At 43.0% G+C, this 19,729-nt stretch overlaps 2 protein-coding genes across 2 annotated transcripts; both read right to left on the bottom strand.

The window, feature by feature from the left end:
- Positions 1-256: 256 nt before the first annotated feature.
- Positions 257-9,134, bottom strand: rbm26 (RNA binding motif protein 26). Its single transcript, XM_084540973.1, has 22 exons — positions 9,073-9,134; positions 8,747-8,865; positions 8,520-8,638; positions 8,343-8,434; positions 7,993-8,258; positions 7,386-7,664; positions 7,068-7,307; positions 6,181-6,321; positions 5,957-6,097; positions 5,732-5,840; positions 5,493-5,649; positions 4,752-4,940; positions 4,301-4,399; positions 4,132-4,200; positions 3,936-4,034; positions 3,759-3,833; positions 3,388-3,558; positions 3,174-3,278; positions 2,838-3,041; positions 2,256-2,342; positions 2,016-2,129; positions 257-1,611 (listed from the first exon to the last, which is right to left on the bottom strand). Exons 1-22 carry the CDS (start codon positions 9,129-9,131, stop codon positions 1,522-1,524), a joined length of 3,024 nt encoding a protein of 1,007 aa, XP_084397099.1. The 5' UTR covers positions 9,132-9,134; the 3' UTR covers positions 257-1,521.
- Positions 9,135-10,605: 1,471 nt separating this feature from the next.
- On the bottom strand, positions 10,606-18,741 carry cyp27c1 (cytochrome P450, family 27, subfamily C, polypeptide 1). Its single transcript, XM_084575056.1, has 9 exons — positions 18,036-18,741; positions 16,994-17,184; positions 16,535-16,734; positions 16,038-16,247; positions 15,358-15,521; positions 12,931-13,097; positions 12,560-12,638; positions 12,143-12,346; positions 10,606-11,796 (listed from the first exon to the last, which is right to left on the bottom strand). Exons 1-9 carry the CDS (start codon positions 18,324-18,326, stop codon positions 11,662-11,664), a joined length of 1,641 nt encoding a protein of 546 aa, XP_084431182.1. The 5' UTR covers positions 18,327-18,741; the 3' UTR covers positions 10,606-11,661.
- Between the last annotated feature and the right edge of the window lie 988 nt (positions 18,742-19,729).

Raw genomic sequence — 19,729 nt, forward strand, 5'->3', positions numbered from 1 at the left:
CCTGTGTCAGGCTGCATCCTGCATCAAGGAGTGTCATTGCTATGGGGTGGGGGTGCCTGGTCTGGTCTAGGTGGGTGCTACATGTCTAAGTAACATCCACATGAATGAATGCCAGGTCCAAAAGTTTCCCAGCAGAACACTGAATTATCACAAGACGGTCAATGTTATTTACTTCTCCTGCCAGTGGTCATAATGTTGTGGCTGATCAGTGTATGTTATAAGATTTATACAAGTGACAAAATGTCAAAACTACTTATCATAAAAGAAAATTATGTTAGCCTTAGAAACACCCCACATAGCTGCACCTCAGTGATTCATGTTTTCATATCACACTGTAGGAGGAGCCTCCCATTACAGTGTGCACTGTTCGCTTAAACTACACATGAATAGCATCTTTAACATTATATAAAACTGTATTTTAAAGACACTTTTAACACAATATGACTCCATTTAGTTATGTGGCACAGTGTCATTCTAAGAGAAACTTTCACGTCAGCAGGCAATAAGGGAACAGAGTCAACTATTCATTTAAAAAAATATATATATATTTGTATTCACATACAGCAGAATTTGAATTTGGCACTTTAAGAAACAAACAAATAAATAACACAATATTCAAAATGTTGAAGCCTCCTGTCGAGAGCAGGGTTGTGGTCAGAGGCAGCTCCTGCAACATAAAGAGAGGACAAATGTTCTGAGTTATTGTACATTAGTTTTTCAGATGAGCAGTTCTCATATTGATGTCATATACTTACCTTGAAATCAGTGGATTATGTTTTATTACCTTTATTACCTTACCGATCCAAAATAAAAATAAAAGTAGATTTTTTTTTAGGAATGTTGCTCTTTAGGTGAAGATGAAGTTTTTTTTTTGTTATTTTTTGAAATGGTCTTTTTCGGCTCATTTGTTTTTTTTAACCCACTGCCACACAGTTTTTCTTTTCTTTTTTTTTAATCTTTTTTTTTCTCTTTTTTTGTTTTCGGCAGGGTGTTTTAAGACCATTTCAATTCTTTATTTTTGTACAATCCAAAGTAAAGCCAAGAACTGAGAAGCCAAGCTTTCATACAAATCATTTAAACCCCAGACATAAAATATTTACACACAAGCATTGAAACCAGTCAACCTAATACTATCCTGCAAAAGCTACAGTCTGTCAGTGAAATCACAACACAGGGTTTGTTTTTTTTAAACTGAAGAGTTCAACAAATGTGTCTTTGAGTGATCCGCTGTCACACATTTAGACAAGCTATGTGTGTTAGTGGAGAAAAAAAAAAAATAACCTACATTAAGAGCATTAAAAAAATTCAGCACATCTGGTATGCACAATAAAACTAATCAAACTCACACAAGGTTCTTCTGCCAGTCACATATATATATAAATATATGTTTAAGGAGCAAAAAGTCTAGTCAAATTGAAATGTGCCTTATTGATTTATAAACAGGCTTTGAAATCGTTGCTGGATTGTTGCTCGTCCTCCGCGGGCGGCAGCGCGTCAGGGGACGAGTGTCCGACTCGAGCTTCATCTGCGCCAGGACCGGGGCTCGTTGTCGTCCTCTTCCTCGTCGTCGTCCTGCAGCAACGCGTCGTCACTCAGCGACTCTTCTGGGTACTGAGAGAAAGAAAGAAAGAAAGAAAAATAACATCAGGTGATTAAAATGTGAACAAAAGGCAATTTAAAGTGCGCAGGGCTTTTTACTGCAGCGTGTTTTTAAAAGGTCTCGGGAGGGGCTAAATTCTCAACCGGAGAGTATCACCCTGCAGACAGACCAACTGCTTAATGAAACTTTGAGCGGCCATGCAAAAAGCCACAAGACAGTCCTTGCTGTAATGTGTAATGGCTCCCTCTTGTGTCCTCTAAACGCAACAAGAAGAAGGTGTTTGATAAGCTTCGCTGAGATCTACCTGACGAGAGAAAATCTCAACGCCTTTCGCTAAATAAATAGCGTGAAAGGCAGCTATGAAATAAACAAGCTCGCCACTAATGGCGCTGCAAAGCGAGAAACGTCCACAAACCTCATCCTCCTCTGGTTCAGTCTCGTCAGCATCTGCGGCACTAAGAGTCAAGACGGGCTTATGCCAAGCCAGGCGTAGAGTCTGGTTGTTAAGCCTCGCGCCGTGAAGAGCGGCCTACAGGTGGACAAAGGAGGAGTGTCAACAACAGGCTGTGCTGCAGTCGTTTGTCCTCTGGTCAGAGTAGTCGAGTGCAAAGCCAGAATACAATATATGGCTTGAAAGATCAAGAAAACCCGTCACCTGTTCTGCCTCTGATCTCGTCTTGTAAGTGATGACTGCAGACGGGTTGTTCTCATCGATCTGGCAATCTTCGATCTCTCCAAATTGCTTCAAAATGGTGAAAGCACAACATCAACACTCAGATCTTTCCTGTGCTATTATAGAAAACACATCTAATGGATCTCTTGTATCTCAGTTTTAGGTGATGTGGTGTTTTGTTTTTTCTCTTCTAAAGCTGCAGGTGTATTACAGTCATTCTGGTACATTTCATTTGACAGCACCTTACTTGTGCTAGTATCAATAATACCACTGAAATAAATTAATGAATGTCTGTTGCATGTCTAGATAACAGGATCTTTGTGTTAACTAATCATCATGTCATTTGTATTTGTACAGATTCTAGTTTATTGTGTGTTGGCAGTCAGGTGCACTGTGCTCATATAACCACCAGAGGCCACTGTTGAGTCATTTCTTCTTCAGAACAATAATTAAATCAAGATGATATTATACCGTGTGTAGTTTAGCAGCTTCCTTTAAAACAGTAGTTTTAAGTTTCAAGTTTCAACGTCACAATCTCAGAAATGTAATCTTAGACTGACTTACAGCAAAGTGCGGCAGCAAGTCTATGCGGTCCGAATCCGTGAACCCCGAGATCTCCAGCGCTCTCGGCCTGTGGTCCACGACCGCGTGCACTGGCGCACCTCTCCCGCGGCCCCTGCTGCCCCTCCCTCTGGCCCTCACAGCGCCGCGGCCCCGAGGGTGAACGCCTCGGCCTCGACCCGGGGACAGGATTCCCCTCTTGGCAGCCTGAAAGAGGACAAACGGAGCACGAGGAGATGAAATTCCAACAGATCATCTGAAGACACAGAAGAAGTAGGAGCGCCCTCCGGTGGAGGCTCTGCAAGCTGCAGCTTTAAACTTCTCTTTTCGGTTCGATACCTCGATTTGCAGCTGGGTGTACTTCATCTTCAACAGAGCAGTGTCCTCTCCAGCCTGAGACTTCTTATACAGGTCCAGCTCCGCGTCCAGCAGTTCTTTCTGTGCCTGTGGTGGAAAACTGGTTGAATACAAAGCTACAAACAAAAAGCTGGCCACCTAAAACAAAGTAAAAAAGTACAATGAAAAGAAGGACGTGTGCGATGTGTGTAACTACCTGGGCCTTGCTCTTAGCTATCCGGTGCAGGCTGCTGCTGCTCGAGATTCCCTTTATCTCTTCTTGCAGGTTGGTAATGCTCTTGGTTAACATGCCCAACGTTTCCATAATCTTGGCTTTGTCCTCTGCTTTCATTTGTTTTTTGTTCTTCTCGAGTTTGGTTATCAGGAGCTGCAGCAGAGCGGAGCAGACGAACAGAGGAGACATTGTTTTACTTTAAAACCATCAATCTAGGTAATCAAATGATGAGTCAGACCTTTTTACAGCACACTGAAATTCAACATTTGCACAGGGAGGTTGAAAACTTCAAAATGCACACAGGTAATAGCGACACTTTAATGTTTTAGAACATCTATTGAATATTATTTTACCTTCTGCGTCTCAATGTGCTTCTCCAGTATTTCCTGCTTCTTCTTCCGTACATCCTGCTGCAGTTTTAGGGCTTCCTGTGATAACAATAATGAAAAAAAAATAATTAGATAAGTTTCGGCTTAATTTTTGAAGCCTTCCACTCCCCTTTTCCCGCCACGATTTTATCAGTTTCTGACCTGCTTCTTCTTCAGGGCTTCCTCCGAGGTCCTCTGGGCTGCCTTCATAGCAGCAGCATTGTACACGGTCTTAGTGAGGCCAGTGGACGTTGAAAACACCTGAAAAGAGAGGAGGGAGAGAACGCGATAGCACATATCATTTCAACTACTCAGCCGGGAGAAGATTCATCATCCTGAACACAGATGGGACACTTACCTTTTCAACAGGAGCTGCTGGTTTGGCAGAGAAACCCAAACGGTCCTTCACTGATACTTTAGAAGAATTCTGCACACGCAGTGGAAAAGAATAAATCATGTTTATTTATACGCACCTAGAGAAGATTTTTAACAGGTATATGCAAGATCCCCACCACATACACACACACCTGAGAGGCTACACTGGAATCCTGGGAAGGCTCAGAGTTCGAAGGGAGGAGCGGCCCAAGACGATCTTTGACAGACTGCTTCAGAGAGGTGGCTGAGGGCTGCAGAACGACAAAGGGAATCGTATTAGAACGGACACTTATGTTGTGTAGTCCTACAGATGTCTTGCTGCATTGATCTTTTAGGTTTATCCGCATCGTGTACTTTGTTCGATGTCTCCTAAAATTACACCCAACACCCTGTGAAAGACATCCTCTGTATTATATCTGTAAACAAACAGAGGCAGCAGCAAGTATTGGAGGTGTGAGATGAGACAGAGAGATGGGACAACACGGAGGAAATGACACAGGGTGCAATCGAGCCCGACGATGTGAGTGTGATGACTGCTATAGTCTCAGTTTGAGGCGTGTTAGGTGAGCTACAGAGAAGTTGTGCTTTAAAGTCAACATTTACCATGGCTGGCTGCGGCTGCTGCAGCTGCGAGTGAGCCTGGCCTTGCCCGTCACTGCCGTCCTCACGAAACCAGTGCACCCTGATGAAACGGTTGTTGAGAACAGCCTCTGTGCTTTGCATAGCCCGCTTGGCCTCGTCTGGAGACGCAAACTGGATGAGCGCTCCCTCTGGGTCGTTCTGGTAGGCCACCTGTAAAAATACGTTGCCAAAAAAAAAAGAATGAAGTCTTGTGTTGGTTTTATTAACAGTGGTACACACACTAGCAACCCCAGCTGTCACATCACCTTGTTCACATAACCGGTGCATGAAAGGATTTTAGTAGTTAATTTTTGACATCAGCTTCACGTGAACAAGGTTACATAAGAGCTGTTGCAAATACTAATTACTAATTCCTGGTTTATCAGACTTATCGTAAATGATCTGAAGTCACCACAATGTGAATTAATGGCCACCTTAATGTATGAGCTCATGTTAAATACGTTTAAAACTTGTTTTTTGAATTATTTGTTTGTTACAGGTTCTGTCATTGCTTTAACTGAACATTTTATTTTTGGGAAATCAGTTTTGGCTATGAAATTGTATGAATTTGAACTAACAAATAAATAATATATAAATAAAAGCCCGTTGTCGATGCAGCTGCCTATTCAACTGCAAACCCTAAATACATAGCTACACATTTTACAGACCCCTAAGAATCAAAGCAACGGACGTCAATGTCTGTGGCATCACACAGGGGCCTACCTGCAGGTTGACGATGGTGCCGAACTTGCTGAAATGTTCGTTGAGTTTGCTGATGTTGTTGAGCTCAGGGGGAATCTGCCGAACAAGCAGCTTGGCGTTCTGAGAGAACTGAGGCCTTTTGTGGAAGCCCTGGTGGTTTGGTCTGTTAAAGTTGGATCTGAGCACAGAAGAGAAATTATTGAAGAATCAACTGAAAAAGGAATAAAGGCAGCATGTTATAGAAAAAAAGGGTGTCTTACTTATCAAACCAGGGTTTCTTGGGGGGTAGGCCTCCATCGTGGGAGGCTACTGATCTCTTCCTCGGGTCAGATTCCATGACGATTCTCATGCTGTTGTTAGGAATCTTGTCTGGTGACGGACAAACACAGAGAGAGGTCAATTCCAAGACTACAGCACAGAGCTCAGGTTACACCTCTTTAGACAACAATTTAGAACACAGACGGTCTAGTTCACGTGAACAATACCTCGCTGCGGGTGATCGACGTCCCCCATTGTGAGGCCAATCAGGTTGGGTCTCTGTGCGTTCACTCGGTGGCGGTAGATCGGCCTCGGAGTATTAGTGATGCTGGGAGCCTCGGGATTGTACACATCTGTCTCGTAACGGTCTGTTTAGCAGAGAGACGACATTTTAAATTGTGAAACATGATAAAGCACAACATTTCATGCGTTACGCTAGATGAGACGTTACCAGGGGTGAAGAGAGGCACCGAGGCCTGGGGAAGTGAGGAGCGCATCCCAGAAGTGACGATGGTGGGGACGGAGCTGGTCATGGAGTTAGGAGGCGCGTCCATGCCCGCTGGTTGCAGAGGAGGAAGCGGAGGCGGAGGACCTGAGCCAGATGGAGTAAAATTAAATGCTCTGGCCCGTTTTTTCAATCTGGCCCTTGCTGATCTGCTCAACCTTTTCCTCATTTTGCTTTTAAAGATACTCCGAAGTTATTTTGATTTCAAATATAAACATTCAGTGCGGATTCATTTCCTAAACATCTGTTGTCAAGCAACAAAATTCAGGTTGAGAATATACACGTATCTCTCAGATCCAACCAAGGTGAACTTAGATTTAATCCCCTATGGACACAAATGTTTTGATCAAATAGCAAAAAATGTAGAACGAATTGATGTACATTTCTGAAAGGCTGTGCCCATATAATAACTTATCAATTTACAATTTCTGCACTGTTTACAGCTGTACTTTAATGAATTAAACATAATATTGGTCTAATCCAAAGACTTTTGCCTTGATAAATTGTGATACTGAGTTTTCATTCAGGAGCAATCTACTCCAAGCGTCAAACATTTGATTTCATACAACGATGTAGCGATGTATCCTTGCAGGTGGACCTCATCCACCTTAAATGGTCAGAAATATGCTTGCTTTGATTGTAAGAGAGGAAGTTATTGTAATTTGTGCCATATGTCTTACGCTTGACAAAAGTCAGGGGCATGCACAGCTACTGACAGTACTGACTGACAGTAATAGCACCACCTACTGGCAACAGGTCGGTCAGCACTATGGTACAAACTTTAGACTTACAGTTAGTTTTAAACATGATTTCAGTAAATTCCCAATCCCTACCTGCGATAGGTGGAAGGCTTGGTGGGAGGGCACCCGGTGGAGGCACAGGGGGCCGAAGGTTCACAGGTGGCGGGTTCATGAGAGGTGGCGGTGGTGGGAGGCCTGGGGGCGGCTGTGGGTCCACGCCTGGGATTGGTGGTTGGAAGGGCAACATATTGGGCAAATTGACATCCTCCACTACAACCGGATCACTTCCATGGTCGAAAGGACACATGTCCCCTCGCATGCAGAAGCCCTTTTCTGAAAAGAAACACACAATCATCAAAATAGGCAACCTTCACACCTTTAAATAAATAAAGTATAGTCGGCTTTTCATACCATCATAGTCACGGCATCGCTTTCTCTGTTGAGGGGGCGGTCCTCTAATAAAAGGTCCACGGTCCACAGGGGGCTCCGGGTGAAAGTCCGACCAGCTTTCAGTGGTGTTGTTGCTATGATGATGAGTGGGGGCGATAACTGTAATGGTGCTGCTCAGTGTTGGCACAGGGAAGTGTGTAGTAGTTGCAGTGGAGGCGAGTGATGCTGGGGTGTAGCCATCACCGCCCTCTGACCTGTCCGCTCGGTCATGGTCATACTTCAACTTCCCCGAATCTCGTTCTGCGAATAAACAAAAACGGACCTTTTGAGACACAAGACGCTTTTACACATTACAAAACAGAAATCTTATTTTAATCACGACCCACTGCTCAGTATCCAAACGTCATTTAGTTTTATCGTGTAGAGTCACTAATTCATAAACAAGATGAGCTCAGATCTGTATCAAATTTAGACATGTGCGTCTCTGGAAACTGTGAGGTATTCAGCTTTTTTGTCAGCTGTAATCTGACAGGACATACTTTGAATGATCTGGGATAAACAGGGTCATTGTTCAGGTGAAGTGAACTTTGGGGTGGTCTTTCAACCCACACCTTAATCAAGTCCTTACCTCTGCTCCTGCTTCTAGAGTGAGTTCTGCTGAGGGACCGGCTCCTGCTGCGATCCCGTTCCCTATCTCTGTCCCTGTCTCTGTCCCTGTCCCTCTCGCGGTCGCGGACGCGGTCTTTGCTCCAACTCCGGCTGCGGCTGCGACTGTAACTGCGGCTGCGGCCCCTCCTGCGATTGTATCGGTCGCGGTACGAGTCCCTCCTTGGCGGATTGCGATCATAATCCCTCTTCCGGGAGCGATCATCTCTCTTGCGGTCATCTCCTCGCCTGGAAATATAACAATTAGCGAAAAAGCAAATACAAGTTGGAAACAAAAGGGTTAAACAAGTGGAAGGAGGCGAACACACACACCTGCTATCTCTACTGTAACGAGAGCTTGACTGTGGAGGGCTGTGATTCACTCTGCGAGAAAACTTCTTGTCTCGGTCTTCCTCACGATTTGCCTAAACAAATAAAAAAACTATTTAAAACCAGCCACATAATTGGAAGTATCTTTATACAGTCGTTCTGTATTTAAAAGAAGATAACCTCATCTTTCTTCTGCTCTTCTTTCTCAACTTTGATTAGAGCAGATGGTTGCTCTGGCTGAGGGAGGTAGCTTTTGTTGCTAATGGCTTCGAACAACTTATCCACAAACAGCTGGGTCTCTGAAACAAGGAAACGGTGTAGATTAAAATCATAATACATACAAACAACAGATCAGATAATAACTGAAATAAGGCATGCACAGTCAGTATTTTTTTTTTTTTAATTACCCTTTTGAAGAAATACATCCAATTGGTCCAAACACAGGGCTTTTAGTTCCTTCTCACTTTTGTCCTTCTTCACCAAAGCAACAACATACTTTGCGAGGGCAGAGGGGTCTGCATCACAGCTGCAATCATTGATAAAAAAATAATCCATATGACACATGAACATTGAAATTGTGTGGCACAGGTTGAAAGGGGGCCTAAGTGCATTGCATGCAAAACACAATATTATCTGTACATTGTAATACTGTAATATTACTCCCACTATATTGCATTGTGAGCTGAGCTTTAATAATTTAAGCTGTGTTGAGAAAGCAGCTGCCTGTACTTACATGGGCTCGAGGGTTTCAGACAGCCATGTTTTCAAGGCATCGAGGTTTTCAATGATCATCTTAGATCCAGCCGAACTTCCCCACCACCACGGCCAGAGTTAAAACCAACTGGGTCGGCGATGCTTATCGTTTTAAAAGGACGTCCGACATGAGCTGGTGAAGCTAGCCACTTCAGTAGCGTTTGGCTAGGCTACGATGCTAAAAGCGGCGTTAGCTGAACTGCCGCGTTAACGTTGGCTAGCTAGGTTAGCTAGCTTAGCATACGTCTTTCCAGGCCCCTAAACGTGCTGCACGGTTCCCCAACAGTCGTAAAGTATCTGCTGTCAAAATGCAGACGGGACGAGTCTGTTGTATCTCAACGTGGAGCCTTCTATCTCTGGAGAGTTGGAACGATTTTAATTCATTAAAAATAAGTACCATCCGCGCTCAAGTTGCTACTTCGTCCCCTCTCAATAGTTACTAGTATGCCATGGCGAATATTTACTTCCGCTCGTGTTCTCGTTAGAAAAATTCGCGAAGGATCCAAATCTCGCGAGATCTACATGTAGTCCACATCACCGCAACTCACACTCACTCAAACGCTGCATTGACTTCCCTCCAACCGCCTCCAACAGACATAAAAACTGATTTACAGTCATAAACTTACAAAGCACACACAATTCTGCATCCAATCTCCTGTTCATTTCCAGCAAACTCTTCAAGACATTTGGCTGTCAGATCAATATTTTAATTAGAGTCAAAGCTGTAGAGCAAATGTCACATGCAAGGAGATTTTAAGCTGTAATCCAATTTGTTGTTTTAAAATCAGTGATTAAATCGTGATTTAAAATGACATGTTAATCAGTTCTGAGAACGCACATGATCGTGCCAAGGCTTTTGCAAACTGCTCCCTGGGCCCCTTGCATGGCTGCCAGCAACAAATGTCTTTGTGTGCTTTACATACTGTACATAGACGATCATCAGGCATAACATTATATGACCTCTGACAGGTGAAGTGAATAACATTGACCATCTTGTGGGAAACTTTTAGACCTGGCATTCATTCATGTGGATGTTACTTAGACATCGAGACCAGACCATGCACCCCCACCTCATAGCAATGTTTTGGAGGCACAAGGGAGACCTACACAATATTATGAAGGTGGTCATAATGTTATGCCTGATCGGTATACATGGCATATAAAGCTAATTAGATTTTGATTTACCAGAAGCATTTAATAAGATGACAAGGAAGATCCGCTTGGCTTTTAAATTCTCCTGGGAAATGCTTTGAAGAAAAGCTATAACAGATCAGATCCCTTGAAACCATCAAGTAAATCTCCTTTAAGCTGATTAAAGTTAGATTTTTTTGTCCTGCAATAATTAAATTGAAAGAATGTACAGTACATTGTCAGTTTAGACCTTAACTTAGTCATTCCCTGTTCTCTTCCACTTTTCCATTTGTTGTACTGTTCAAATATAAAGAGCATTGCTTTGAGTCACTGAATTGCAGTGGATCCTCACATGGAACAACAACAACACACACACAGAGTATTAAAAGTAATAACTAAATTATCTTTATTTCTCCCCAGTTTCACTGGAGCTACAGAAAAAAAAAAAAAAAAGTGGAGACAAAAGAGTAGGAGAACACAAAAAAAAAAACTTACACAAGTGTTATCACTATCAGACAACCAGTGCAAACCTTCAACAGTCACAGTCCAACAACTTGTCTCTGACCTTTGCAACAAACTGTTCTGTAACATACAATGTCCCTCGCAAACTGACATCCTGGTAAAATACGTTACACAAACGACATATAAACCAAACATACTCAATACATTCTTTTATCCAAATACACTGTGTGAACCACATATACATTTCACTACTTGAACTAATAGTAGTAGACACATTTCTGACGGCAAATTCCTCAACTCCACTCACGTCATAATCAAATTACAGCCTATTATAAAAACATAAAATACATTTTTCCTACACAGATATGTTTACATTTAAAAATAGCTCAAAAAGAACACGGATTAAAATCGTGTAACGCCTCTTCGGGCAAATGAAATCTGAATAACGCTGCCAGGAAAAAAAAGAAAGAAAAAAAAGCTAAAATATTTTGGTTTTTGCAACACAGATGACAAAATCACTGAATAAAGCTTACTGTGTACAGCTCAGCCAAAGACAGCTCATTTTAAGTACATTCAGCTGTCCTTTGAGAATGAAGAGGCAAAAGCGTGATTAAAGAGTTTGCACAAATTATTATACTCTGTACATGCATGTTAACATAAGAATATAAAGTTGGAGTATACAGATCAGTTCCCTCACTATTTTTAATAGTATGAATGTAAGCAATAAAAGTCAGAGTTTAAACAACATATATATATATATTTACCAAAGAGTTTTTTTTTTTTTTGTTTTTTTTTTACAGCTTACAATATTTGTACCATATTTGTCACTAATAAACATGAGACACATTTCCTGTCTGAGTAGAACTTCAGTCTCAGCTTTGTATCTAGAATGTAACAGTGGACGTTGTACTGGAAGCAGTGCATTTAAAAAAGAAATAACGGGTCAGCCCTTTAAAAACCTCCAGTACAGTAAACCTTAAGGATTGGAGTGCAGTTGTTCTCTGTCGATGAACTGCAGGTGGACGGGGGCAGCGGGGCAGAGCAGGCCGTGGGTTTTGGCCTTGACGTCCTCGGTGAGAGGAGACCAGCCGATGCGGAACTGCTGAATGAGCTGCATGAGGAGCAAAAACACACAAAAGAAAAGATGTCTCATTTCAACTGTGACTTATGACCTATGAGTAGAAGTGTGTTAATCGAGAGTGCTCTCTCTGGCTGACAAATTCAGAAATATTCGGGGATTGTGAGAGCTGTGCAAGTCATTTTACCGAGAAAACCCTACGAGGTTTTGAGGAAACTGAGGCAGAGCTGAGGAACACATGCTGATTCAATTCAATTTTCCGTGAATGCAGTACTGTTCCTCAATGTGGCAATGTGGCCTTATAGTATCACATAGTATTGTAAATGCTATTAACTTAGACAATTAGGTTGTTGTTGTTGTTTTTAATTATATCCCCTACCCTTATGAGAGCCAGATGCATCTCCAACTCTGCTATTCTCCTGCCAATGCAGCTCCTGATGCCGTAGCCAAAAGGAACGGAGCCAAAGTTGTCGACGCGGTCCGTGGCATCTTTCCGTATCCAGCGATCCGGTCGGAACTCTGAAGCATCGGGAAAATTCTCTTCATCCATTGATGTGGAGTAGTGACACAAGGCCAACTGAGTCTAATCCAGACAAAAAGAAAAAAACAAAGGAAAAATGTCATTTTTGCAATGAAAACAGCTGGGCTTTTGTGCATCCATACATAATAAAGCAACAGAGAGAGATATGTGAGTAATGCAGTATCACGTTACGTCTGGTCCCATTGTAATGCATTTGGCTGACTCTTATAGTCACGCTTGGTTTTGAACACATGCACGCTTGCAGGAGTGTCTTACCCCTTTGGGGATGAAGTATTCGCCTACCACCAAGTCATCTTGGGTAATCCGTCCGTTGCCTGGGAGAACTGGAAAAAGCCTGCTCCCAAGGAGAGACACACAAAGACCGCTATTCAACTGCACAATGCAAGAAACTTTTCACAGAGTCTAAGATAGAGTCTGAGATAACCGAATGAGTGAAGGTGACACACACAAGAGACAAATTGAATACATTCGTGTGAACATATTGAACAAAAGGTGAGTAATCCTTTTCAAAATCTATCGAGCTGTTGACTTGTTTACAACACTGCAAGTTAGAGTAAACCAAAGGGGACAGAAAACAGAAAACATCGACAGCATGATGGAAATCTAAAAATCTATGCAGTCTGTACCTGAGAGTCTCTTTGACCAAGCCTCTGATGAGAGGCAGACGAGGAACATCATCAGCTGTAGCGATTGTCCCGGGCCCCAGAGTGCTTGAAACTTCAGTATAGATTTGCTGCTGTATATCAGGGTGTTGTGCTAACATGTAACAGGCCCAAGTCAGAGTGAAGGATGTCTATAGAGGGGGAAAAAAATAAAATAAAAAAATAATTCTATACATTGCCTTTGGGGAATATACTGTATTTCTGCCACGTGAGTAACTGCAATACAAGCTGATATAAGAGTTTCTATAACGTTGCGCAAGTGTTGGGAAATAGCAAAGGGGGGCTTGAGGGAGAGGAAGCTAATTCCACATGCTGGGCAGACACTCAAATTCACTCCACCAGCTGCACTCTCGGCTCTTTATTCCCCCGTCTTACATCACCAACCCTCCCCGTCCTTTCTCATTCAACTGTACCTTGACTGAATGCCCGAACTCGTGTCACACTTCAGTAGTTCATATCAACAGTTTGTGTTATGTTTTAATGAAAACACAGAGAAATAATCCTAATTAATTATAAATGGGGATGACATTACATAGACTTTTACTACATCCATTCCTTTATTGCCCAATCCCACTGCTTCTTTCCTTTACAGTGACCCCCCCCCCCCCGCCGCCGCCTCCTCCCGCCTGCTAACGCATTCCAGACTTCCCCTGCTTCCCCGTTGGCATCAGACACAACTTGATCTTTTTTTATCTCCACTTCCTTTATTGAAATCACCCTCCCCACTCACGTCACTTATCTCCTCTTTCTCAATTTCCCTTTGTCTGATTCACACTTCACTGACATTTTCCTTGCAGCGAGGCGGGCAGATGACCTAATGATATGAAAATGAGTTTCATCTTTCCCGTATTCACATCCTCTCCTGTGCCGTGTTGCTCCAGCAAACAACTTACTTCTGTTCCTGGCATTCTGTCCACCTTTCCATCCAGCCCTGTCCCTTTCCCAGCAATGCCTTTCATGACATATACGGTTATTAGGGGGGCCGGCTTCAAACTTAACTGATCCCTGAGGTCTTTTGTAAGGTCAGAGTCTCCCAGTGGACTTGTTAATGATCCAAGGAGCATCTATCCTTGTATATGCTCCGCAATCCTTCTCACTGTTGTGTCTTCAACCCCGCTCTTTCCATATTCTCCCTCAAATTCTCCCTCCCACTCTGTCATCGTTCTCTCCCCATGCAACCAACTTGCCCCTAATCAACCCCAGCTGGCACAGTTCCTGGCAACATCTCAGACATTGCCAGAGAGGAATCATATGACAATAGCTCGTCCAAGCTCTCACAGGCTTACGCCTCTCCCTTACATTCCTAACAACTCTTAATTTTCATCCATCCTATTCTCAGCTCCTTTTTTTTCCTTTTCTTCTTCTTCCATCGTATTATGCCAGTTTATCAGTCTTTATTCCCAGCCTGTTTATCCTCCCCCCCACCCCCCCACCCCCCCATCTCACCTCTGCCCAGACTGTGCTATAACTCTGGCTGTGGCTAATGTGTCTTGACAGCTCTTGTGTATGCAGAGTAAAGGCAAATGCACCATGGGGTCAGGTAATGGCTCAGCTAAGTCCACCCCCTACCAGGACGTGGCCGATTCAACAAGTTCAAGTAAAACACACACACCCTTTTATCCCGTGGCCCCAATCTCACCACAATCCACTCTACCCACATTATTCTTATTAATCTGACAGTACCCCAAACAAATTAGGCAGTAACTACGAACATGTGCAGGATGCACGCAACTGCAGCTGCACACACACACACACTCACATGTCCTCGACAACTGTTCAAGTCATGCTTAGTGGGTATCGGGCAGCTTATTTAGCCAAATATCTTTTGTTTTGTGTGGAAAAAGTTTGAGGACTCCACTTGGTGAGTGGTGCACTGAGATGAGGAAAAAGTTTCATCCTAAGACTAAAACTAACCGAAGATCTTCGTTGCATGTGATCCGCCCAGCTCGATTATTCCATTATTTCCCATTAGTTTTTTTAATTAAATTCCCAGACAAATGGATCATCAGCGACATCTAATTATGTTCTGTTGTGGAAATATACGAACACACAAAGACGTCTGGCACAGAGGGGGAAAAAAAAAAGAAGACAAAAGCCCCCCCTGTGTAGATCTAACAGACGGAGACAAGTGACAAGAAACTGAATCTGAGTGAGAACAAGTTTGTCAGTGGGATACTGTGTAACCTCCTGATTCACTGCTCTGACCTGACGCTGGCACAACTACACAGGCACAAATGTGGCGCCAGAAACCCAACCCTTGAAACTCAACACGTGCGACTCCCTGCCCCTCCACCTTGTGCTAAACTCCCTGCAACTCCACACACACACCTCCAACCCATCTCTGCACACACTGTTCAAAGTCTCTTCATGGGCACACACACAAACACACACCGTGTCGACCCCAGCCAGCAGCATCTCCGTTACGTTAGCGTAGATCTCCTCAATGCTCATCTCCCTGGTGACGAGCATGTGGGTGAGCAGTCCCCCCTTCACTTCCTCTCCCCGCTGCAGCTGGGTCTTGATCTCCTCGAACCTCTTATCAACGTGAATAAGGCCTGGGATTAGACAAACAGACAGACAGAAGAAGTTGGGATGAATGAAAAAAAAAAATGGGGGGTGGGAGTGAGTGAGGGGAGAAAAGGAAAAAAAGAAAGAGAGAAAAGGTTATGTAAGAGAGGGACCTCATACTCCCACAATCCCATGCTACAGCAGTAGAGATTTATATGCAAATCAACATTCCTTACTATTGATGTCAGGCAAAAGAGTTTGCAAGTACTTTACCGTTTTTACTTTACATGCTTACACAACTGACATTAAAAGATAAAAGATCTGACATCAACCCAATGAACTGAAGAAAGACATTTTGGAAATATGCAAAGTAGTACATTTGAGTGCTGCATTACATACATTTTAAGTCAAGAACTCTCCCCTGTCTTTTGAAGTGAAGTGCAGCACTAAATTGTTGGAATACACTTTTAATTTCACAGTACTTTGGAACAAACAAGTACGTTACAGCAAAAACTACTTATGCATCGCTCGTGGTTCAAATTTACAACCTCTTATCCACTTACTGAATTTGAACAAGCCATCCCAGGAGAGACAGAACTCCTCCCACGGTTTGGGGATGAAGGTCCGGAGCCACTTGGGAATTGCCCCGGCATACATGGTTGTCTTGAAGGAGCTGAACATGAGGTTCAGTGCGTCGATATAGTTTTGGGTTTCCTGGGGAATCTCATTTTCTAAACATCCTAGTCTGCACTCGTACAAAATTGCAGCCACACCTGCAAAGACAAAGGCACAAGGGTTTCAGTTATATTTTCGGCTGGAAAGCTGTGGCGAGGATCCAGTATCACTTGTTTCTCGATGCAAGAGTTCCTTGTTTCGAACACAAGTGTACATACAGTAGATAGCTTCAGTAGTTTTACACTGAATGTCTAAATTCTAGAAATTAACATCATGGTTCTCAAATACTTCTTTCCTCCTAACTTATACTACACTTGGACTGTTTTTGCCAACTCTGTCCTTTCAAACTTGCTTCACAGCCAACGACTGTAGGATCTGTACCAACCTTCCATGGCGTATTTGAAGAAGAGGCTATTCACGTTGAAGACCGTTTTGCCATCAGACTGCTGGGCGCGCAAAGTATACACTCTCTTGATCAGGTCATCCACCACATTGTTCACATCATCGGAGAAGACCGCTACATCCCGGGGACGCATGATGAGTTGTCTGAGCACGCTCCGCATCTTCAGCCAGTCTTCTCCCTCACTGGAAAACGGGGAACAAATGTGTTTTGGCCAGTGTGTTATTATGTTATTTACAGACATGTAGAGGAGATAGCTTTGTTTTTATGAAGAATCGCCTGAACACTAGATGTGATCTGATCCTGGAAAAGATACAACAAGTATTTAGCTGTGCCAATCTACACCGAGGTAAACTAAATTATCAAACAGTTATTTCTAGAGGAGATATTTTCAGGAGGTTGTGGTCAAGGTTCAAAGATCAAAGTTTAAAGGGGGGGACTCACGCTGAGATGAGGCCTGTGGCACGGCCCCTTAGGTCTCTGTACTCCTTCCAGGAGTCCATGTTGGCTCTCTGAGGGGCCACACCCTCCGCCCTCAGCACCTGGGCCACCAGGTCACGGTCTGCCACCGAGACCACCAGCTGGGGCCCAAAACGAGACTTGAAAATTTTCCCATACTTTTTCCTGTGCTCCATCTGTAAAAAAAAAAAAAGCAACAAAATCATAACAAAAATAATTAATTAACATTTCTTCATTCATTCAACTTAAGGAATAAAAATGTAAGATACCGACATGAAGACAATATGAGGCACCTATCCAGTTTGTATCACTAATCTTTAAATCAAATTAAGAAACTCAATCTAATTAAAGTGGAGTAGTTAAGAGAAATGTGATTTGGGGAAAACACTAATCACTTGATTGATTGAGAGCATCAAGTCACTACAATCGCTTTATTTAGAAAATCACATCTGTTTAGTGCTAGTGAAAAGGATAACAAAAGCATTGATGGTGATCGACACTAAGTGTATCTAATTAGCACATTTCCCACATTTTGACTTTGAAGATGAAAGGACAGCAAAGATTCAAGATTCAAGTCTTGTTAATTGTCACTTCCACAATATGTTAATGGTAATATGCAGAGGTGTTAAATGCTGCTTGTCCTTGAACCATCTGTGCTTCATATACGAAGACAAGACACAAAGAATAACTACTTCTACGATATTAGTTTTACTACTTCTACTCTGCAACAGCATTTTCTGCTGAAGCCTGGGGAAGAAAACGCTTTCATTTTTTTTTTTCTTCATGTGACAAAACTGTTGCTGTGAACTGTTACAAAACTTTTGCCTTGGAGTGAAAAGCTGACCAGCGACAGAACTCCTGGTGCGCTTTTACGCAACAGCCTGTGCCATTTTACGCATAGGTGGCAGATTTGGCTGACGCTCAGAATACGAGGGGCTCTTTGCCATCGATTGAAACACAAAGAACTGATTTAATCTGCAAAATAAAACGAGAAGAAGCACGAACGCACGCGTATGGATATGATTACCTGGATTTCGTGGATTCGGCTAAACCCGTCCCTCCAGAAAAACTCGATCAAGTTGGATAGAGTGTTGGGTCCCGGCATTTCCTGCAGCGTCTTGATCCTCGTTTTCTTGCCGACATCTGCCGATGCGATCATTCTGTCAGACATGGCCTCATCTCCGGTTGCGGAGATCCCCAGAGCCTCGCTGGCCGCGGACTTGTGCAAAGCGCGTAAAACGTAGAACAGCTGCTTATTTGTCCGTTCGGCTTTAAGACTCCTCCAGCATGTTGTTGTAAAATGATTCAGAATTGCCATTATTGGGATGCTTTCCGGCGTTTAAATGAGCAAGAACGATATATAACTGTTTTGCAAAGTACTGAAGCGTAGGGTTCACATCTGCACATGCATCTTCCTGGCAAGAAGAAACCACTCTTCCAATGTGTTATGGTCCGCTTTTAAATAGTTGCTTGTACAACCTCGGTGGAAGAGGATTGGATGAGCGCCTCAAAGTTAGGGAGGGATAACTCTGTATTTGGATGTGGGCGTTTCTCCCCAAACTGTTGAGTCCATTCTTTTATTGGAAAATGGGCGCAGTACAACGTGCTACATCTGTTACATCACGACAATCAATCACCCTATTTACGCGCACACCCCACCCCCTGCAAAGACACACACACACACACACACACACGCAAACACTAAATGAACAATAACGTGGTAGACGTTACATGAAGCAAAAATAGACGGAAGAGAACGACAAGACAGAGTTTATGTAAGCGCTTGGTTCATATTTACAGGTGAGATTGCAGACAGACAGTATGAATGTTCCCAGTATGTTACGGTTTTGGTAAAACTTTTTACGCACAGATTTTATACTGTTTGTTTGTGGAGACTGATTGTAAAAGTTCTCTTTTTTTTTCCTTCCAGAAGCGTGAACACTAGATGGCACAGTTCATTTGTACCAGCTGAAATAGATTTTACGCCCTTAACTAACCTCTATTTTTGAACCCATAATTGCCTTCATTACTCTATAACTGTAATTTTAAGAAAACAACAACAACAACTACTGCTCACTAACCAGGCATCATTAATATAAATCGGTGTACTTCATATCTTGACTTTCAGGCCTGTGTGCGTTTATTTCCATTCCTCGAATGCGTCCAAAGTGTACTTAAGGCAACTGGCCCCATCTCTCTTTTCTCAACAGACACGTGAATTCAAACCTAATTAATTACTTTTACTCCCTCCAAGCCAATAACCCTTAAGCCCCGAGAGGACACAAAATAGCAATTAAGCTGACGGGGCCTTTCAGGGTGAACCATGCCCTGAAACCGTGCCCAAAAGGGTGGCTGGGCAGAGGTGGGTATGTTCCCACACTCGCCCCAACTGCGACTTGCACTGGGTTGCAGGCTCAACAGGCTCTAGATGTTCTTTTTGGAATATCTTCAAGTCGTCAAGAGGCAAAGGAAGCAGACCCCTTGTCGCCCCTCATAGCCCCTGCTTTTACTCATGCCAAGTCCAAATAAAGCTCTATGTTTTCCTTCCTTTCAGTCAAGTGAAGGAGATCTTACGCATTATGCTACACGTGCTTTACCAGAACAAAGGAGTAGCCAGTAATGACTATCATCTCAGCCTCCTGCAATAATTGTGAAGAAAGAAGTTCTCCCACACGGCCTATAAAAAATAGAGCTTTCATTCTTACATCATCACTTCTTGTG

Source organism: Chelon labrosus (assembly GCF_963514085.1).
Source record: "Chelon labrosus genome assembly, chromosome: 3".
Lineage (NCBI taxonomy): Eukaryota > Metazoa > Chordata > Actinopteri > Mugiliformes > Mugilidae > Chelon > Chelon labrosus.